A 24,017-nucleotide genomic window follows, 5' to 3' on the forward strand; every position below is an offset into this window, starting at 1 on the left:
TTGTTTTTGATATGAATTGTTTCGAAATGATATCACGAAATTTTCAGTATGATATATTTATAACAAAGGATTTCGGATTTCTGTGAGTTTCCGACCAGTCTAGTCAAACTTTTAGTTTCAAAACTGTTACTGGTATTTGTAGCTACGTATCTCCTTCTAAATTATCGATGGCCAAAATAGTCTTAAGGCCGAGCCACACCGGCTTGCGTGTGCGTGACGTGCGCGTGTGCGTGCGCTAAAATGTTGGAGCCGCACACGCACACGTCACGCAAGCGGTGTGCCATCTCTCATAAGGATCTGTATACTACAACGCCGCACGCGCACGTGCACGTCACGCACACGCAGCCGGTGTGCACAGGCCATTATTGTCTAGCTCCCCTTATTCATAAACGCGGATAAAACATAATTTAACTAAATCAGGCCCGTAAAGTTTTATGAATAAGAAAATTTCAACTGTGTAGCTAACACGGTTCATGAGTCACAGCCTGGTGACAGACAGACGGACTGACGGACGGACAGCGGAGTCTTATTAATAGGGTCCCGTTTTTAACCCTTTGGGTGCGGAACCCTAAAAAGCAAACCCTACCCTACAACCCTAATATATCAAAATGAGCAATATCGTTTCAATATATTTATAGGTATGTTAGTTTAGCGATTCCACGAGCATACAGTCTCCACGGCGAAGCACTACACGCCAACGTGACGGACTTACCAACCGAAAGAAATATATTTTGGTGTTGGATTGCTAGTTTCGAGTCAAATTGTGTGCTATACTATATGCAAAAAACATTGGGAGAGGGGTTAATAAATATGTTTGGTTAGAATTTATTTACCTTTTGAAAATATAAGTAACGGTAGGTACGTTACTATTAGAAATTATAAAGTGGGAAGTCAGATCACCAGATTTTATTAAATACGGATTTTTACTTAAAATCATAGTCTGACCATGATTATAACTCTGCACGGCATTTGTAATAACAAAGGGTAGAAATGTCATCATAAATGTCTAATTTGTATGAAAATATGACACCCCAACACTTCGTTGTATTAAAGACAATGCAGGGGGATCCTATCTCATCGCATAATAATTGATTGTCATAATGTAATGTTACGCATAAATCTCTTTTCGCATATTTTTTCTCCAGCTGAAACAGAAAGTATTTTCGAAAATATTTTGCATAGGTTGTGTAGAATAGGGTAGGTTAGGTTAGGTTTGTGATATAATTTTTCAGAAATGTTAATATTTCCAGCACAATAACAATTATGCGAAATGAGTTTTATGCGTAACATTACATTAGGACAATAAATTATTATGCTACCCAATATGGACCCCAATTCAGGGTCAACTTAGACGGACTTTACTAACAATCCTGTTAAAAATCGGCACCGTTAGACGCGTTTTTTACTCCCACGTATCTCAAGAGCGTCGAGACGAATTTCTTATATGATGGCTCCTCTACACGATGGGCCAGCGCCGGCCACTCCAAGGGACGCATTTATGCATTAGAGGGAGCAAGTGATATTGCTATCTCATTCTACCGCATGGCTGCGTCCCTTGGAGTGGCCGGCGCTGGCCCATCGTGTAGAGGAGCCATGAAGTATTTTCAGATAACATAATAAGCGGCATGGAAGGTTCGAGTATAGAGGGCCTATACCGCGAACCACGTTCGACTTGTTGCCTTTCTGTTGCACTTGTAAATTCGTACGTAAGTATGACTGGGAGGCAACACGTCGATCGTGGTTCGTGATAGGCCTCAGAATTGTGTTGAGGCATGACGTGTTCGAGATTTGAAATTGAACTTATATTGATCTAGACACGCGGCAGCGTGTCAAGCCAAGTTCAAGCAAAGGAACTGGCTAGCCAGCGCCGAGTGTAATATTACACGAACCACTTGGTGCCACTTTTGACCCTTCTATAACTCAAAACATCTTTGACGTAAACACATAAAACTACGTGTGTTTAATTATATCCATAAGGATATCTAGAAGCCCAAATTTCATGAAGCTAGCTCAAACGGTTATAAAGGTATGAAGGTTAAAAAGTCGTAAATTTTAAGACTGACTTATGACTTATAGTACCTAAACCTAACCTACTTCCAGATGACCTAGAAGGATGAAATTTGGAATCCAGCTTGGTTATTGTGTGTAACCGTAGGAAAAAATCTAAAAATAAAATAAAGTTAAAAAATAGGGGGGGTCCCCATACAAAAAAACTGGTCAAGTGCGAGTCGGACTCGCGTTTCAAGGGTTCCGTACATCACACAATTTTCAATAAAAAAAATTAAAACCAGATGTAACATGAAGTTTTCTATCGTGTTGGCTTATATCTCTGCAACTATGCAAAGTAACTTAGGAAGATTAAATGCCGAACAATAGTACAAGTGTCCAAATGCGAAGACTGAAGACCGAGCTCCGCGTAGGGCTGATAGCTCGGAGCGTCCGACGGGTCGCGCTTCCTACATCTTTCGCAAGTGTTTTAAAAGCGAAGGCCGAAGAGAGATAATACCTACAGGGTGGCCAAAAAATAAGTGCATTCCCTCTGCCAGGGATGTTTTGGGATTCTACTGAGCATTACAACTTTCACTATGGGACCAACGCCGAAATCGCAAAAAAAAATGTATCCTCTCATAGAAAACGGACCAGTCAAAATGTATGAAACAGCCAAATTTTTCTTCGCGAGTTCGGGGTTGCACCTTGGCAACATAGTTTATTAATACACTTAGTTTATTTTTTGGCCACCCTGTATAGTGCTTTTTAAAACACCTAATCAATCAGTACTACAAGTACTATTGCGGCTGTGTGCCAGATACAGCCTAGTCGCATTTTTAGGGTTCCGTACCTCAAAAGGAAAAAACGGAACCCTTATAGGATCACTCGTGCGTCTGTCTGTCCGTCCGTCTGTCACAGCCAATTTGCTCGGAAACTACCGGACCAATTAAGTTGAAATTTGGTACACATATGTAAGTTTGTGACCCAAAGACGGATATGTAACGTCAACAAATGAATTTTAAACATAAGGGCTACTTTTGGGGGGGTAAATGATAAAATTAAAAAATAAAGTTTTGCAAACTATATCGTGTTACATATCAAACGAAAGAGCTCATTATGAGAATCTCATATATTTTTTTTTTATAAATTTACGATACTAAGTTTAGAAGTTATTCAAGAAAATAGACAAAAAATGACCATTCCCCCCCCTCTATCTCCGAAACTACAGGGTCTAAAATTCTGAAAAAAATACACTAGATAGTCCTTTACCTAAAGATGACAGGAAAACCTATTAGAAATCTAGAGTCAAGCGTGAGTTGGATGTAAGAACAAAAATGCGGTTTAGATTATTTTAGCGACACAGCCGCAATGGTTTAAGTGAAACGTGATGTAGACAGCTTTTGCAAAGGCCCTAGGCCTATATCCGCATAAGGCCGAAGGCCTGAAGCGTCCCAAAGAGCCTTTAGCTTCAAGCGTGAGTCGGACTGAAGATAAAAAATGCGACTAGGCTGTATCTGGCACACAGCCGCAATAGTACTTGTAGTACTGATTGATTAGGTGTTTTAAAAAGCACTATACAGGGTGGCCAAAAAATAAACTAAGTGTATTAATAAACTATGTTGCCAAGGTGCAACCCCGAACTCGCGAAGAAAAATTTGGCTGTTTCATACATTTTGACTGGTCCGTTTTCTATGAGAGGATACATTTTTTTTTGCGATTTCGGCGTTGGTCCCATAGTGAAAGTTGTAATGCTCAGTAGAATCCCAAAACATCCCTGGCAGAGGGAATGCACTTATTTTTTGGCCACCCTGTAGGTATTATCTCTCTTCGGCCTTCGCTTTTAAAACACTTGCGAAAGTTGTAGGAAGCGCGACCCGTCGGACGCTCCGAGCTATCAGCCCTACGCGGAGCTCGGTCTTCAGTCTTCGCATTTGGACACTTGTAATATTGTTCGGCATTTAATCTTCCTAAGTTACTTTGCATAGTTGCAGAGATATAAGCCAACACGATAGAAAACTTCATGTTACATCTGGTTTTAATTTTTTTTATTGAAAATTGTGTGATGTATGGAACCCTTGAAACGCGAGTCCGACTCGCACTTGACCAGTTTTTTTATCTTCAGTCCGACTCACGCTTGAAGCTAAAGGCTCTTTGGGACGCTTCAGGCCTTCGGCCTTAAGCGGATATCGGCCTAGGGCCTTTGCAAAAGCTGTCTACATCACGTTTCACTTAAACCATTGCGGCTGTGTCGCTAAAATAATCTAAACCGCATTTTTGTTCTTACATCCGACTCACGCTTGACTCTAGATTTCTAATAGGTTTTCCTGTCATCTTTAGGTAAAGGACTATCTAGTGTATTTTTTTCAGAATTTTAGACCCTGTAGTTTCGGAGATAGAGGGGGGGAATGGTCATTTTTTGTCTATTTTCTTGAATAACTTCTAAACTTAGTATCGTAAATTTATAAAAAAAAAATATTTGAGATTCTCATAATGAGCTCTTTCGTTTGATATGTAACACGATATAGTTTGCAAAACTTTATTTTTTAATTTTATCATTTACCCCCCCCAAAAGTAGCCCTTATGTTTAAAATTCATTTGTTGACGTTACATATCCGTCTTTGGGTCACAAACTTACATATGTGTACCAAATTTCAACTTAATTGGTCCGGTAGTTTCCGAGCAAATTGGCTGTGACAGACGGACGGACAGACAGACGCACGAGTGATCCTATAAGGGTTCCGTTTTTTCCTTTTGAGGTACGGAACCCTAAAAAACACTTTTTATTGGGACTGACATATAAGTACCTAAACCTAACCTACTTCCAGATGACCTAGAAGGATGAAATTTGGAATCCAGCTCGGTTCGATCGCAGTCGAGTACACCGAATTTGAGGGACGCTGCTGCCCGTCCACCGGTGGTCTTAGACGTGGTTTAAGGACATACCCGGGTCCTGGACGTAGTTTAAGGACATACCCGGGTATATTGATAATGATAACTGATTGAACCGGAGGTAAAACCTTTAGTTTGTGGACTTTTTGTGCCCTGATTAGCGACGGAATACGAATATACCGCGTGTATTTATATTTTTTTTGTTATTTCAAGGGTGCATTCCTGAGCTTAAATGAAGTTACTTTCTCGAAGACTCCGGTATTCTAATAAATTTCATTTCGGAGACATCGTTTAGTAAATTGTTAACTAGATTTTAAGATTGACATTGAATGTACCTACCAATAATGTTTATGAATAAATCTTCTTATATCTTTTTCGGAGATAATCAATATTTTTTTTTTCTTTAAGGCTCCTACTAACCTGACAAATTTTTGGCTTTTGTATGGAGGGTTGGACGACTAGGACCTACCCATAGATTTTTTTACGCCAAAAATTTTTCTTCTACTGTTTGCTAAATATAATTAGAATACGATACTGGATATTTCTGTTACATCCTGTAGAGACGAAGCCCTGAATACATTTTTTAAATTCGAAAAAGTTCTAAATTTATCGTGATACCCCCAAATCAAAACACGGAAACTAAAAAGTCCTTCTTTCCACCTGTCCCAAACTTAGCCATTAAGGCCCAAGAGAGCCATTTGAGACCCAATTCTGCCGCCTTAAGAAAAAAAACCATAAGTGACAATTTTTGCGAAATTGAGTTATTGACACCCTCGAAATCAGGAAGAAAAATGTGATTTTTCTATCTAGCAGTTACTTCTTTATCTCTAACAGGTCACGATTTAGACAAGCATAACTACACACCATTTTGGTAAAGTTACTGCTTTTTTGAGAAAGAAAAAGCATAAGTATATATTCATAGACAGAAAAGTACTAAATTGACGACTTGTGTTTTTTTCCTTTGTCTTGAATTTGAGCCCAACAATTATTTCACAAGAATAAAAACCATAATATTGGTTTTCTATAAAATTTCTATGTAAAAAACCCATAAGTTGACAGAAGTGTTCATTCTTGTTAGTATAAAATAATTATTAGTCATAACTCTGGGAATCTGAAAAAACATAAGTTGCACGTTATGTTTTTTTCTATCTCGTATGACTCTTCCTTATGCTTTTTCTGCTTAGTGTCGGTTGTAAAAAAAGTAAACTTGTGCTTTATTTATTAAATGTTGTGGTCAGTTATGCTTTATCAGGCTAGTAGGTAGTCCCCCTCCGGTCCCCTATAAGGACAGATTTTGGCCGGTTCACTCCTGGTTACTTTCCTTCGGAAGAGGTTGCGCGTACGCCGCACGTATTAATTACTCCTGTGCCTACTTCAAAAAATATTAGATGTGTATACATGATTGTAATAAGTGTCAAAAATTATTTGTAAGTATACTTATATCCATGTTACGTTTCTCATCTCGTAGCGTATTCCAGATTTTGCCTAAATTTTTGAATAACTTTAGGTATATTTGTCACGGTCCTTCTAGTGGGTACTTTTTTTTTTTAAGAGTGGAAATGCTTTACGCATACCACCCGGCGCGGGGACGGGCCGGGATGGTTATGTGGGACTCCCTGTTGTTGGCTAATGAGACCCCAGGTTTACCCACTAAAACCCCTCTGTTGCCGCCTCGCTGCTATATGGCGAGGTCCCAAGAACGCCGAAGTACTCTTCCGCAAGCTCGCCAGATTCTAGTAGGTACCTACGTTAAGGCTTGGTGCGCGTATTCAAATGTTTACCTATGCGTATCTGGAATTAACATTATCTCTTTATTTATATTGGTGTTAAGTAACTTGTCTATTGAGACTAAAACATATTATAACCCTGACCACGATTTTAAGGTACAATGGCTTAAAATAACGTGGCTTATAGTTTCGATCCTATGTGTGATCACTCCGGCACCACCGAGCTTTATGTATGTTGCAAAATAACACTTACAGTTTTGCATTGGCACATGGCTTAATTTTATTTTAGTATGGGATACACCGACCAATGTCATGCTTGTTCATGAAACAGGCATTTCCCAACTATTTATTTTTCATTATGTTTGTTTTATGAGTATCGCTTTGTTGTTATTTTTATGATTGCAAGTTTTGTTATAATTAAATAAAATTGAGAATTTTCTGAGTGTTTGAGCTTATCTAACATTCTAATTCTAAACATATTTTATTCTGGAACGCAAAGGCTGTTTGTGCTTGCTTCTTGGCTGTGGGTGCATTTTTTTTGTTTTGGTTATCAGATTACTAATGGTAACATTCCATTTCTAACCGCAGCTGCATTACCGGTACTGAACGCGTCGCTGTCATTGTCAATTTCCATAGTAAAATGAACAGTATTGCAGATGTCGTTCTAAATGGACTGTCACCTTAACGATGCGGCAGTCGTCCAGGAGCAGACGGTTGCTTCTTATGGCCAGATGTGACATTCAAGAATATAATGTCTAGCCACAAACATCAGCAGCATCTCAATAAATTAAGGACTAGTACTTAGTACAATCTACTTGTACCTCATTTCAGTTTTGTATTACATTATGACATTTTAAAGGTCCGTAATAGCATTTTTACTTAGGTAGTGCAATCTAATTGTGCATTTTTTAAGTTTTATATTGCATTATTAATCAAATATCTCTAAAAATATCTCCTTTTTTTCTTTAAATAAATAATTATGAATCTTTATCGTATTTTTAAGAACTCCTTTAACGAGATAAATTATAATTTGATAACGTTAACGAAGCAAAAAAAACATAAAGTACCCAATTGTGCTTTTTCAGCTTCGAGATCGGTCAGTAACATAAGCACAACTGTGTACTTGTGTTTTTATTTCTTAGACATCGTAGTGCAAAACTAACACAAAAACCATAAGTACACACTTATGTCATTTAATGTTAGTAAAGGTATTTTTATTTTATTTATATCACGAGGCAGTAACTATTTTTTCTAAATAACTTATTTAAATAAATAGATATCGAATAATTTACAACGCATAAAAATTCTACATAATTACTTTGTTCATTAACAAAAGTTTCAACTTTGTACTTTGAATTTAACCTATTTGAACAGGAGTACAAAGTTTTTTGGCTTTTTCTCGAAACTTACTTTTTGGCAGTTATGGTTTTTTTTCTTAAGGCGGCAGAATTGGCCCGTCCCATTAACAGTTTGACAGTTTAAATGACAGTTGCTAACACCACTGCTATTATAAGTTAGCGAATTCACTCTTGCCTGTAACCACAGACAAAACATCCTCCAGACTGAGCATAGTCGCGCTACCCCCGCCACGCATACGGTAATTTTACTCCATGTTCGAGTCGAAAATGTATTTGTGTGACGTCCGTGTTTTTGAACGGACCAGTCATGGCACGGGACTTCGCTCACCTCGTCCCGCGCACCCCCGCATTTTTAGCATCATCGGTTGCATGAAATAATTGCTCTAAACTCGGTCTAGAGGGTTCCTTATAGTCTATGCCTGTAACAGACGTAAAATCCGTTAGAAAATACATTCAATTGTTTACTTTATTCTCGCACAAGACGTTCTAAATTCAAACAGTTTTAATGGCTGTTATGTGTGGGAAGTTACTCGTTTTTACGTACTACATAGTTTCTGAAACGTATCGTAGCGTAGCTTTTTAATCATTAGCTAAATTTTCGTCCCTCAATCGTCTTATTTTGTTGTCTAAAATTGATTTAATTTGTGTCTACTTTATACGATTATGTTATTTAACCTCGAATGCACTTACACACTTTTTAGCCTGTTTCTTTTCTAATAACAAATGATTATTATTTTACACAAATATAAAGTAGGGTCCGGACGCTTGTTTGCCACCATCATGATAAACAAAAACCCGCAATATTATCCGCAATAAACTCCGCAAACGTATAAAATTACAAAGTTGAACCTCCAAAACATTTCCGACACTCGGGCTGATTTCCAGTTCGTCCCTTGTGAATCTGACAAATGCGAGGGCAATAGTTTACTTATTGCTGTCTCGTTTACACCGAAGAAACATTTTTAAAGGCCAAAAGTATTGGAATTATTATTTTTAGGCAGTTGATATTGATATTCGTTGTTTTGATACAAATTACAATTCCGTTCACTACCTTTTCGGATGCGTGTTTTGAAAATGCATATGTTTTTTTCTTAGTGACTTAACTTAAGAGGAAAGGGGACGGCCGCTTCTTCATACAAACGTAGTCCCCATTTTCCTCTCTGGATATTGATGGCTAATGTTATGGAAATTATTACACAATTGCATTTTTGTGTATTTACTTGCCCCGAGCAAAATAAACTATGTTTCTCTTTTAATAACAAAACTTCCGTGAGACACAGACATTTTAAATATAATAAGAACGGGTCACTCACGTATTTTACAAGCTTTTATTTACTTTCACCTGACCGTTGTCTGTCTGTCTGTCTGTAATCAAATCTTGCAAGTTAATTTTGATCCACTTTCCGGTTTCCGATTGAGCTGAAATTTTGCATGCATGTATAAATCGGATGATAATGCAACATTCTGGTACCATCGAGCTGATCTGATGATGGAGACAGAAGGTGGCCATAGGAACTCTGTGATGAAACAACGCAATCTAATTGTGTTAGGGGTTTTTAGAATTGTCTCGATGAGTATTAGTTGTCTGTCATAAGAAAAGTACAGTCGGCGATGAAAGCTTGTACCAAAAATGAAATTTTTGCCATAAACTTATTAAGTTGAAACACGCTCGATATGTTTTACTCCGTACTACACCGACTACACGTCCGTACACTGTACGTCGTAGCGTTTTTCGATTTAAAATGCGTGAGTGACCCGTTAGATTAATATATTTAATATGTTTCTCATTGCCCACAATCCCCACATGACCTTAATCTATCATATATCACTAGCCGAGTCAACTTTGAGCAGTCCCTTCCTACCTCTTAGTACAAATTACAAAATGGAAACTGAAGCCTGCTTGTCCCAAATTGTTTCACGTGTCCTTTTTAGGGTTCCGTACCTAAAGGTTAAAAACGGGACCCTACTAAGACTCTGCTGTCCATCTGTCTGTCCGTCTGTCGCCAGGATAATTTATGTATGTGCTTTGCAAAACAAAGAAACTTACTATATTACTTATAATCTCTCCGAGTAACGTTACTCTGAATGCGTTCAGTTGATTCGCGCTTATGGCATGAACGTCTGGGGAAATTCTACTGACCGATTCACAAATCTCCGTATACAAAAACCAGGTGATTTTAAATTACAATATCTCTTATGTATATTTAACATTAAGAACGGTTCACTACCCTCGTTTCGTCAACACAAGCTCCTGAAACTCCTCGATAACTTAAAATACGTGAGTGACCCGTTCTTAATATATTTAATATGTCTGTTTCTCACGGAAGTTTTGTGATTAAAATTATCTGTTGTGCATAGTTAAAGCTACGTTCTGGTTGTATTTTATACTAGCTTTTGCCCGCGACTTCGTCTGCGTGGAATTAGTGACAGCAGCTAAAGTTGGTGTAGCGCCTGGATAATGCTAATAGCAATAATTATATTCGCGCATGGCTTACTTCAATTATTAGGCAATTAGTTAACTCTTTCAATTCCACCCCCTTTGCACTCTCTTCAGGGATGATTTCCGACATAAAAACTACCCTATGTCCTTCCCCGGGACTCAAAATATCTCTATACCAAATTTCAACTAAATCGGTTCAGCGCGGCTTACTCGTAAGCGTGAAGAAGTAACAGACAGACACACTTTCGCCTTTATAATATGTATATTATATAGTAGGTATGAATGTAGTAAATTTACCCGAGTAAATGAGGAAGCCCGGTGAGGCCCATTTAATATCGTTCGGAGCAACACTGATCCTCCAGCCATAAATAATAAGTGCGAGATTGATGAGCCCTGACGAACTTATTAAGACAAATACTCCCTGCTGAGTACATCTATCAGCTTTCGAGGGAACTCGTGGGACTAAACTTAATAAAGTTAAAAGAAAAAAATCGGACTTTTCGTGCCGTTGACTTAACAAATAAAGGCTCAACGGGTGACCACGAACGCTGCAAAAGGTTCCAAACGTCAGGATGTATTCTATAAAAAAAATATCATCATCATCATCATCTCAGCCATAAGACGTCCACTGCTGAACATAGGCCTCCCCCTTGGACCTCCATACGTAAATAAAAAAATATAATTCTATAAAATCATTAATATAATTATACGCGATATTAAACAGTTTGGGTTATCCGCAGATGGTCTAGAACGCAAAATTACTAGTGTGTTGTTTTGCCTAAATCGCAATTAGTCTACATCGCAAACGGTCTAGAACGCAAAATGCCCGAATCATTTTTTCCGTTTTTAGGGTTCCGTACCCAAAGGGTAAAACGGGACCCTATTACTAAGACTTCGCTGTCCGTCCGTCCGTCCGTCCGTCCGTCTGTCTGTCACCAGGCTGTATCTCACGAACCGTGATAGCTAGACAGTTGAAATTTTCACAGATGATGTATTTCTGTTGCCGCTATTACAACAAATACTAAAAACAGAATAAAATAAAGATTTAAGTGGGGCTCCCATACAGCAAACGTGATTTTTGACCAAAGTTAAGCAACGTCGGGCGTGGTCAGTACTTGGATGGGTGACCGTTTTCTTTTTGCATTTTTTTCCGTTTTTTTTTTTGCTTTATGGTACGGAACCCTTCGTGCGCGAGTCCGACTCGCACTTGCCCGGTTTTATCTTAACTTTATAGCGATGTCGACGGAGCCCCGCTTTCGCGGGGCTCCTATTCTTTGCTGTTTGGCCTTCGGCCATTTGAAGAAACCTAACGAACATAACCTACCTATGTAAAATGTGGTGATATAAAAAGTGAGCATTTTGCGTCTAAACACAACAACACTCTAGTCATTTTGCGTATTTTGTGTTTTTTGGATAACCGATCCGTTTCCATAGTTTTATTTCATAAGTAACTATCGAGGTAGCCGAAGACAACTAGAGGTAGGTATTGATGATGGTCGGTCACGTAAGTAGAAAGGAAGAGAAATAGAGGAAGAAGCGCCTACCCGGTGGATAGACACAGTAAAGGCATATGCAGGACCCAAGGCCCAGACCTGCCTGAAAATGGCGCAGGATAGGAGTGCCTGGAAGAATGTGTAATCACGATCCTCAGCAGTGAGGATACGACTGGAAAGAAGAATAATATATGACAGGCAATGATATAAAGAACCCCCCCCCCCCCCTCGTATCCTTTTATCTTCAAAGCCAATAAAGAAATAACAGCCTCAATATTACCAAATAACATAGCTCAAAGGAAACTTATTTACGCAAAGATGCTTAGAATATTCTTAAAAAGCAAATACTTTACTGAAATAGTCTAAGAATAATATTTCTACTGAATATTCTATAACCTATCATAACCCCATGAGCCTCTATTCCCTGCTGAATATCATTTTAGAGTTCCGCAGTATTCCGTTTTTGTATTGTTTTTAAACTATACTTATGTCTGGCGTATGGAAAACAAAACCGGACAAGTGCGAGTCGGACTCGCCCACCGAGGGTTCCGTACTTTTTAGTATTTGTTGTTATAGCGGCAACAGAAATACATCCTCTGAGAAATTTTTGATACAGCAGTGAAAATGTCAAATTGATACAGCCTGGTGACAGACGGACGGACGGACAGCGGAGTCTTAGTGATAGGGTCCCGTTTTATCCTTTGGGTACGGAACGCTAAAAAAGAAAAGTGTAATTTAATTGACTAAATTGACCGAAGTAAGGCGAAGGTCTTCGTTTCAGCTTGTAAGGTCCAATATGGACCGTTCGAAGTATGTTACACATGGCGCCAGCATAGATTCTACCCAAGTTTTAAATGTCAAACCTAAGAACGAACAGTGTCAAATTCTTGTGTTAAATTGTATGGCCGTTTAAGCCAAATCTCAAAGGTCGAAACTAGAGCCAGGTAAAACCTATTCCTGGCGCCATCTATAAAAATCTTTGACAGTTGCCAACCCCATTTCTCGCGCAATTAATTCCAAATTGCAATTTAGTTATTTTGCCAATGACCGGGTTATGCGTCTTACGGCTGTTATGTTATGCGTCTTGGGTACTGTATAGCTCTGTACGTAGTTTTTAAGTATACCGGGTGTGGCCTGTAACACGAGCAAACATAAATTAAACTCCTCAAACGATGACACTTTTGTTCAACAACTTTAAAAAAATATTAAGTAGTTATTTAGTCCCTATTTTTCATATAAAATAAATAATTATCCTCAATGGACGCCATCGCCACGCCATAATTATCATTGTGATTGACGTTGCTTGTCACGCCTTATGGCTCCTCTACACGATGGGCCAACGCCGGCCACTCCAAGGGACGCAGCCATGCGGTAGAATGAGATAGCAATATCACTTGCTCCCTCTAACGCATAAATGCATCCCTTGGATTGGCCGGTGTTGGCCCATCGTGTAGAGGAACCATTAAACATAACAAAATTCGCAATACATTGCGTCTTAGAATAAAATTTAACGTGTCTTAAAAATCAAACCACAAGTTATTTTTAAAAGTCGCTGAACAAATGTTGGTCAGTATGAGGAGTACAGCCTACAGTTACAGTTAATTTTTTTGCTCGTATTACAGGCCACAGACTACCTAGGTAGGCTAGGTATATAGTCTGCATGAACTATATTAGGGTGCAGCATAGGAGCCGATTTTTGGCGAGAGGCGTAAATGCACAGATAATAACTATACATGTACTTATAAATATGAAAATATGATATGAATATGAAAATATGATATTTATGTTCGTAAATGTGAAGTTTATGCTTCCGATGTAGCCCACAAGATGGCAGAACCTACTACGCACAAGAAAACGTACGAGGACGATAGACTTGTACATGTTCATGTTTCCGAATCAGGCCACAAGATGGCAGACCCTCCAACGCGCACGGTCCCTGGTAAAACCCAATCGCGGAACCAATTTAGTTTTAGGGTTCCGTACCCAAAGGGTAAAACGGGACCCTATTACTAAGACTTCGCTGTCCGTCCGTCCGTCCGTCCGTCCGTCCGTCTGTCACCAGGCTGTATCTCATGAACCGTGATAGCTAGACAGTTGAAATTTTCACAGATGATGTATTTCTGTTGCCGCTATAACAACAAATACTGAAAACAGAATAAAATAAAGATTTAAATGGGGCTCCCATACAACAAACGTGATTTTTGACCAAAGTTAAGCAACGTCGGGAGGGGTCAGTACTTGGATGGGTGACCGTTTTTTATATTGCTTTTTTTTTGTTTTTTTTGCATTATGGTACGGAACCCTTCGTGCGCGAGTCCGACTCGCACTTGCCCGGTTTTTTTTTTTAGTGTTCGCTACCTTCGGTTAAACACAAGATATCCATCATTTTAGCTGTGGGCGTTGCTTCGTGGAAAATATGACCTCTTATTATATTGCACTGCAGGCTTATTGTTGTACGTATTTTGCAGTACAATACAATAAAATACAATACAATAACTACACGAGTTTTAGCTTCAGAACCACTAGTGTAAATTTCATTCGATAGCGTTCGCGTTTGCGTTATGTCTATTTTTGCAAAAGATTTTATTGTGCTTTAATTATTTTAGTTTTGTGCATAAGAAAGTTGTCCAGAAAAACGATTATTAAAATGCCTTTATACCAATAATTAATAATTAGGGGTCATCCATTAATTACGTCACACGTTTAGGGGGAGGGAGGGGGTCAAGAAAATGTGACATATTGTGACATGGGGGAGGGGGGAGACACAAACTTTGTGACGTCACATTAACTTCATCAGTAACCGAAAATTTATTTAAATTATTTAGTTCGCTGCTCATTTAAATAACAAGTTTTTAATACGAAAATAGTTTTTAATCGTTTAATTTTCTTTCCTAAGCAGTTTTGGGTTATAAAATTACTAATATTTATATCGTCAAAAATATTTTGATAAAATATTAATAATACTTAGGTACTTACTTAATTCGATTTGGCGATTTCGTAGAAAAAATGTGACGTCACACTAGGGGGGGAGGGGTTTGCCAAATGTGACCAAGTGTGACAAGGGGGGGGGAAGGGTAAAAAAACCTAGAAATTGGTGTGACGTAATTAATGGATGACCCCTTAGGATTTAGTCTACATTTTTCACTTGTTTTTGATAAGATCTAACTTCACTCGTTTTCAATTAAGTACATTCGTCATAAACTCTTCAGATAAAACAGAGCGCCCAGGATTGCATGTTAAGATATATAGTAAGAATGTTACATTTCTAAATAAATTAATGCGCTAAACTTCTAAAATATGTCTAGAAACATTAAACGTCACAGTCCATATAAAAATAAACTCTCACAGGGACCATCATTCTAAGCGAGAGGTACAAAAAAATAATTTAAAAAAATACAAAAAAACTGACCCGAGGAGGATTTGAACCTCCGACCACCTCTACTAAAATAAGCTGGGATGCTCTAACCGCTGAGCTACCGGGTCGACGTGAGTCGTGGCCGAATTTTTGCTATTATATATTCAAGGTTAACACAGCGTTCTTGCGCTTCATTGATAAGTACCTATTCCTTGTTGTTTTCTACCCACTATTTTCATAAGTTCAATATCTTTTTTTGTTATTTGACCGTAAAGTTGTATTTAATATAATATTGGCGGAGTAATCGTTTTTTATAGTCTCACATTATTTCATTCATAAAAAAATAACACACTTGAAGTGTTTTTTTTTAATAATAATTTAAAATCAATTAATAATAATTAATTTTGGACACGGCGCGTATAGTGCGTCGATTCCTCACTCTGCGGCCCTGACCACCGGCAGCTTGGGCCCTGCCCCGCTGCCGGCGGCACCCTAGGTTAGGTTTTTTATAATGTGTTTATAATTTTTTTTTATTGTTTTGTAGATGTTTTTATATTTTACTTTTATATTCATATTATAATTAACCTAACTTAAGAAGAAAAATAAATAAAGAAAATTTAAAATCATATATATATTTTTTAGTCATAGGTAGGTACTTTCAAATACCGGTTTTAGCATCCAATGGCCTTTTGTGCTACCTGTCATTCAACTGTTATAATACATATATCTCCGTAACGGTAGGCAACTATTCCGCCACTTTTATAACGAAAAACAAGAAAATCCTATCTAAATCTAGCACAAATCCGCGCATCAAAGGTAACGTTTGCACACGTTATTGCTAACAAAAAGCTATGCTAGCTAGTTGGGGGACACAGATATATATCTGTAATCTAAGTAGACCACGAAAACGTTGCGACTATGCATGCCAACGTTATTTTTCGAAGATAAACGAATATCTAGTCAATTTAGATTTTAACCCAAAAAACTTTGCTTTTATATTTCTTACCTACTACATTATGATCTTATTTTCTTGAATAACCTGAAACCATTGAAAATGAATAATATATCTACTATTCTCAATACGAGAGGCCAATTCGAACGTACACTTGACATTAAAATGATATCTAAATGATGTAAATTACAATTCGCATATGCATTTCACTCGTACTTGTCCTTATATGTAGTAGTTAGTAGCAGTAGTAAAACACTTTATTGTACAAACATCAAAACAAAACAGGAAAAATAACATTCGTCATTAGTACAAAGGCGAACTAATCTCTTCCTTTATCCCTTTTTCGTTTTCTTTCTTTTTCCTTTTTTTCCTTTTATGTATTGGTGTGAAACTACTCAATTACATGTCATTTTGATGTGAAATTTATGTTTGTATTGGTTTTTTACTTTTGATAAAAATTTCAAATGATTATTGTAGTCGGGGGCTACAATAATCATTTGAAATTTTTATCACCGCGCGCGCTAGATTATTCTCGCTGAATGTAGATCTATTCAGATAAATGTCTCGAGGGAAAGAGGGCGGAAACGCCGGGCCGGCAATAACATAATTTCCAATTGGGCTATTGTTCACTCGCCCTACGCAGCGAAATTAATATCGCTTCCGTCTCTCACATCTGACGCGGAGTTTGTATGATCGTCTTTTTATATTACGATGGTGGTAAACATTGTCTACTTCCGCTTGAAAACCTATCTCACAAGCGTACTTATTTGAGTTTTAATTATTCGATCTATTTCCGATTTCATGCATCAGTATTGTGACAGATATGAGATCTCAGTGTCAAAGTGACGTTTTTGGTTGAAAAAATGACACTTTTCGACACTGACATTTCAGTATCATTTCGGAAACAGATCGTATTTATATCTAAAACTCGAATACGTCTGTAAGTTCGAGAATCAAGACCCAGGGCAACGACATCAGAAAATATTTAGCGCCTGAATCAATTATATTAGCAATGATAATTGTTTGTCATGTTACCTATTGATCGTGATCTTTTAATCAGGCGTTGCGGCACTATTTTTTTTCTGTAGATTATGGATCACAGAACACAAAAAAAAATCTTTTCTAAGGACTCAAAACGCATTAATTGTACTGTAAATATACTTTTGTGAATATAACTGGGGGGCTACCGCGAAAACCGAAATTCGCAAATTGCGGGGATCTTTCTCTTTTACTCCAATGAAGGCTTAATTAGAGTGACAGAGTCTCTCTATTTGCAGGAGCACGCTATTTGCGAACTTCGATTTTCGCGGTTATAGCCCTGCGGTCAGTCAAGTCCAATTTTACATTCTGGATTTATAAAATAGCAGTAGGGTCGCAGATTTCAACGCAAATAATAAAATGTAAAAATAATATTTTCACTACACCAGTGGTGTAGTAAGTATAATTAGATCTGATGACATTAATAGTACATTGTAGGAGAGGACGGAAAACCGCTAAAAGATGGACGAGTGAGTTCGAGGGCCGACACGTTAGTGGAGGCCCTCGAATAATACGAGTCCATCTTTAGCGTTTCCGGCCGAGGCATTACATAGTGCTTTTCACGACTACTGCGAGGAAATAAGAAAACATTTGCATAACTATAAGTACTAGCCCGGGATTTCTCTGGTAGCAAATTACTAGCCACTGCCTGTACTGTCTCTTGAATTTCAGTAGGCGTAAGAATATCATTTTCTTCACTAGAAGAACTCATTTTTATAGCGAGCGTAGATACGCGTTTCTTATATTTTTTAGTCAAACACAATTTACACTATCCAACCAATTCAGTAAGTATTTTCAGATCCCGCCTTTTTTACTTTTTTTACCACTTTTAAGAGGCGTTTTTCTGTTATTTGCTTCAAACCGACTCTAAAATTAGAAGCGTTTTTGCTAAAAAAAACACAAACAGCTACAAAAGTAAAAAACGCCTTAAGCGTGAACTGAATGGATAATTGTTTAAAAATAACCTAATTTTATTTTTGAAGGAAAAAGTTGCGCAAAAAAAGACCTTTTATTGTTTTTTATGTTTTAAATTGTACTCATTGCTGTAGCGAACTGTCACCAATGACAGATGATGATAACAATGAAACATTGTAGTAGTGGTGGTTCAGATGCTACAGCTATTGCCTACTTTCCAGCTTGGTTTTAGACCACCTATTGCCACATTTCCGAACAGTGGCGTGAAATAGTTATTTTCACCACACCAGCTGGTAAAGGCACTCTTGTTTATTCAAAAAAAAAACAATTAAATCAAACTTTGCCTCATATAGTGGATAAAATGCGACTTTCTTATCAGTTTTTGAACAATCAAGAAAGCCTTTACCAGCTGGTGTGGTGAAAATAAGTATTAATGTCATCAGATCTAATTATACTTACTAGGTACACCATTAATGACGATTCTCGCGGCGTTCTATGTACGCTGTCGGTCTCCTTTATTTACTAGACTCTGACGCCCTGCTGACATAAAATGGGTATTGGAATAACCCGAACACACCTCACCCTATTCCCTATGCGCGTCAAGCCTTACAATTTATCACGCCAACATCACGTGTCTCGGAGATGAAGCGTTTACTCCCAGCCTTATTAGCTCATATTTCTTAAACGACCAATGTTGATAGCTTGTAATAGCGAGCTTGTTTTGTGGAGAGTGGAGCATCTGTTTTGTAGATAAGTTGTGGTTTGCAAAACACTGATTTAAACTGAAACTACACAACGGGACTTAATCGCGTATTTAAGATTTACCTCCGACGTTTCGAGGACGGCGGGAGGAGGGAGTCTTCTCCGAGACCACGGGGACAACGCCGTCCTCGAAACGTCGGAGGTAAATCTTAAATACGCGATTAAGTCCCGTTGTGTGGGTAGTTTCATAAGTTGTGGTTTATTGTAAAATAAGTGTCATTTACAAAACAACAATGTCAATGTGTTCAATGACAAACTTAAAAGAATTGGAGGATTTCTGTTTGTTCTCCGATTGCTTGAAGATCGATTACATATTATGTAATGGCTCCTCTACACGATGGGCCAACGCCGGCCACTCCAAGGGACGCAGCCATGCGGTAGAATGAGATAGCAATATCACTTGCTCCCTCTAAAGCATAAATGCGTCCCTTGGAGTGGCCGGCATTGGCCCATCGTGTAGAGGAGCCATGAGGTATCTGCGCCAAAGAAAGCCCGGCTCTTATGCTTATCTTCTTTCAAACTTCCTTTTATAAGGGTGAGTGAGTCATATTTTTTTGTCGCTAAACTCTAAGTTCATATTAAACATAAGAAAAATAAAAAATAGCGATCGTCCTTCTTTGGTGCATGTACTTTATGTACTTATTTATAAAAAATCGACGGGTGACAATTAAAGTCACTAACTAACACCATTGAAATTATTGGACAATAAACCGTGTTAGCGCCACTTGCACCATCCTACTAACCCAGGGTTAACCGGTTAAACCGTTAACCAAGTGTCAAATCTATACTTAAGTTCTAGGGAATAAGGGTTAAAATGTAAAATTCTTGTGTTTACTTTCGCTACATTGTTTTTTGATACAAATTAAAACTTATACCTAAACACACTCGATCAATTAATAAATTAACTCTAAATTAAACTAAATTAAACTAAATTAAAACTAAGCTAAGTAAAGCCACAACCGAGAACTCAATCAAACAACCCGTCCCGCGCCCTTCCAGATGCAAAGGTGCCCATCACGCTCGCCGCGTTGCCACGCTGGACCGCGATAGACAGCCTCTGCATCAGGAATGACCCGGAACGAGGGTCATGACCTCCCTCCCTCAAACGTTGCCCCAATTCACTCAAAAAGATTTTGGCCTCGGCACACCAACACCCGGACGTCTCCACTGCCAAAGGGACAAAAAGATATTTTGTTAGCAGGGCCGAGTACTTATCGCGCTTCCGAAGCGCCGCTAACTCAGCCGCCGCTCCTGCCGCCCGGACCGTCCGGCCCATGTGCGAGGCGGCAAACGTGCTGACACATGTGGCATCCCAAAGTAGACACTTACCCTTCTCCCATGGAATAAGTGTCAGCCCGTCAGGTCTTTTGCCATCGGTCCGGCTCAGACCTGGAGGTTCCAACATGCACGGCACATTCGCAGACAAAAGAGCCCTCCTCACAATGTCATTTAGGGCATGGTGGCGTGGAAACCTCCCCACACACCGACAACAACTCAACGCATGATGGCCGTTACTCTCAACCATAGTGCCGCAGATGCATATGTGAGGTTCGCAAACATCGCAGCCCAGGCGAAGAGCAACAGCCACCCGCATGGAGTTGTTGTCGAGAAGGGTACCCATGTGTGGAGAGGGAAGAGCCTGCAACCAAGCCCCAGCCTCAGGCCTAGACACTGCCAAAAGCCTAGCCTTGTCCGCACCAACAGCGCCTTCCAGTAGGCCATCGAAAACTCGCCTCACACCTATGTCATCCCATAACCGTTGACGGTCGAGTTTATCCGGCATCGGCACATTCGGGTTGAGAGTCCTCCAGGCAGCCACAGCATCAGACGCAAAAGGGATTGTCGGCCTGTCACCATTCACGGATAAAATTTTAGTGACTAGGCCCACAACTCCCTCCGACGATGCCAAGAACGCCGGTAGACTGACATCCCGTGCACGCCTTATGCCCAAACCACCGTTTCGTATGGGCAAGGACGCCAGAACCCACTGATCCGGATTGAGGGAGACATTCAGCAAACGCTCCACCGACTCCTTCAACACATAGTCGAAGGAGTCAATATGATCAGGGTACAACCAAGCTGGTACGGTGCGCAGAAAGTAAATGATTTTAGGGACGGCAAAACATACCCGCAGAAGAACCAGAGCTACATGGGCCGGAAGATCCCCCAATCTCTCCGCAGCCATCAGGAGGAGCTGCCTTCTCTCTTCAAAGGCCTCAGGAATCGCCTCCGAACAAATTGGAGAACCTAAAAGAGCGAAAGACTGAGCTGACACCTCCTTGAGTCCAGGAAGCAAATGGCTAAAAGTAGCGAAAGAATCACGGGCCTCGGCACTGCAGGGGAAAAACTCGCACTTTTTAGGGTTAACCTCCAGACCTAGAACCTGAAAACGTGGTAGAAGAGTAAGTAGATCCCGCTGCACATCCTCTGGCTTACCCCCGAGGGTACCATCATCGAGGTACCAAATGTTCAACGGGGACGTAAGCCCAGAAATTGCTTTCTGTATAGCAAGGCTGAAGACCAAAGGGCCTAGAGGATCACCCTGCTGCGCTCCCACCTGGGAAAGGACAAGGGAGCCATTGTAAAAAAGATTTGAAGGGGAGGAATAAACTTGAAAAAGGAAGGGATAGAGAGAAGGCACTTTCTCCCTGAAACGGAGTGTCAAATTGTACTGGTAACCATGGTAACTCCAGGAATAAACGCTTAACCCCGGGTAAGTGGGATGGTGCAAGTGACCCTTACAGGTGTAATAAAGTGCATTGTTACTTTAATTTTTTGATAGTACTTAGTGACTTTTGCTTGTCACCCGACGAAATATACTAACTTAAATGTTTCGCGTCTAAGCCTCAAAATTTACGAGCGCGTACGAATACAACATAATATGTATATCTATTCACAAATTTTTCCATTAAAAATCCAAATTACATTTAATTCTAACCAGATCCTCGCCGAAAGCCCCGTGCCACTTTTCAACCAATTTCACACAATAAAACGCTTGCATGGAAGCGGCAGTTTCCTTGGATTCTCCCCGGGCTACAAATGAAAAAAAACCGGGCAAGTGCGAGTCGGACTCGCGCACGAAGGGTTCCGTACCATAAAGCAAAAAAAAAAAAAACGGAAAAAAATACAAAAAGAAAACGGTCACCCATCCAAGTACTGACCACGCCCGACGTTGCTTAACTTTGGTCAAAAATCACGTTTGCTGTATGGAGAGTATTTGTTGTTATAGCGGCAACAGAAATACATCATCTGTGAAAATTTCAACTGTCTAGCTATCACGGTTCGTGAGATACAGCCTGGTGACAGACGGACGGACGGACGGACGGACAGCAAAGTCTTAGTAATAGGGTCCCGTTTTACCCTTTGGGTACGGAACCCTAAAAACGTTCTCTCCTATTCGCTCTATCGTTTAGGCACCTAAGGCAGTATGGCTTAGTGCTTTAGCCTGTCCAGATAGACGAAATAAAAAAAAGTGTATGCAACTAACCTAAAACTGATAAGTACCTACTTACCTGCCTATTTTAGTTGTCCTTGTATTTGAGTACCTGAGGCAGGGGGTGTTGTTAAATTGTTACCCACCAATCCCACCATATGATAGAACATTTTCACAGTAAGTGTCATTATAATTAAGTTAAAGTAATATAGGTTAATTTTGAACGGTGAAGATTTTCCTGTATTCAAAATTCATCCTTGTCACTTTGACATAAAGTGCCCATGTCGAATACTGGTGCAGCGTAGAGCACTAGTACTTCTACCTTAGAATGTGGAAAGGTTTCATAGTTGGTCAGGTATCAAGTTGTTCGATAGTGCAACCTACTACCTACGAGTACTTGCAATAAAGTATGACAATCACTCATGAAAATTATATCAATAAAATTTTGGGAAAGTAGGTACCAACGAATGTGACTAGCAAAAGTTTGAAATATTACTATGTAGGGTGAAATATTGTTTTGATCCGTTGCCAAAAGTTTAGTATACAGTGTGGAAAGATAAGTCGGGGCCTGGAGGGAAAGTACCTTAAATCCTTAAGTTGGCTCATTTTACTTAAAGGAGACATTACTTTATTTTTAAAAAGAAACAAAACCGCATTTAAAGATTTTTCTTTTTTTTCTTCAATTTTGCTTGTCTAAAAATTTTATTTTATGGATATTAGGATATAGATTTATGGATATTTTATACGACAGAGGAGTGTAAGACCTAATGTTTCTTGGAGAAATGTTACCATTAACATTAACTGTATCGACTAGTAGAATAAAATTGAGAGTGTTTATTTTTTGGGATTTTTAGTCGGTTCGAGTCCTGGGCGAGGCAAGCGAGTTTTAGAAAATCTTTGAATGCAGTTTTGTTTCTTTTTAAAAATAAAGGAATGTCTCCTTTAAGTAAAATGAGCCAGATTAAGGATTTAAGGTAGTTTCCCTCCAGGGCCTGATTATCTTTCCACACTGTATAGTATCAAGATAATTTAGTTCACGCCATTATAACGAGCAAAGTATGGACAGCTTGGCATTTCTGACTAGTAAATAAACATGACAATGATGCATGAAATGATAATGACAATTGTTTGTAAGGTAACCCTGTAACGGGGCGAATATGTACAGTAGGTAAGTTACTTTACTCGTAAATACGAGGGGTTACTTTGGAAATCGTATACTTTTAAAATTGGTTTAATCTTTGTTTAATACATTATAAGGTATGGCTAAGAGCAAAAATAACAAAAATGAGAGCAAACTGCGGGCACTTCATTAGGAACGAGATGTAAAAAAATATTTAATACTTCTTAATTTTTGTACTCATGATGTGTGTGATTTCATGTTTTATGTTTCTTTTTGTACAATAAAGTATTTTACTACTACTACTTACTAGGGAGGCCTTTGCCTTGCAGTGGGACACCAAAATAGGATAATAAAAAAATATAAAAAAAAATCTAGGTGGTTTACATGATACCTATGGCATTTTATGACTATGCCGCATAAATAATAATATGTCTTTTACAGTTAAAATAAATATATACCTTACTAGGTACTGTGTGCTTAAATACAACAACAAACTACCCACAAAATGTTTTTCGCAACAGTTACAAAAAATAATAAAGAAGCTCT

The 24,017-nt window shown here is 38.8% G+C and overlaps 2 protein-coding genes across 2 annotated transcripts in view; one reads left to right on the forward strand and one right to left on the reverse strand.

Annotated features, from left to right (window-relative positions):
* LOC134671560 (uncharacterized) overlaps positions 1-21,369 on the reverse strand; it is a 186,513-nt gene extending 165,144 nt beyond the window's left edge. The window contains exons 1-2 of the mRNA XM_063529420.1: positions 21,355-21,369; positions 19,886-21,301 (exon numbers count right to left, since the gene is read on the reverse strand). Of these exons, the coding sequence (XP_063385490.1) occupies positions 19,886-21,301; positions 21,355-21,369 (1,431 nt within the window). The remainder of the gene's footprint in view (positions 1-19,885; positions 21,302-21,354) is intronic.
* LOC134671254 (acyl-CoA:lysophosphatidylglycerol acyltransferase 1-like) overlaps positions 1-24,017 on the forward strand; it is a 610,785-nt gene that overhangs the window by 227,588 nt on the left and 359,180 nt on the right. The window lies entirely within an intron of this gene.

The sequence above is a fragment of the Cydia fagiglandana genome, chromosome 15 (assembly GCF_963556715.1).
Source record: "Cydia fagiglandana chromosome 15, ilCydFagi1.1, whole genome shotgun sequence".
In the NCBI taxonomy this organism is placed as follows: Eukaryota; Metazoa; Arthropoda; class Insecta; order Lepidoptera; family Tortricidae; genus Cydia; species Cydia fagiglandana.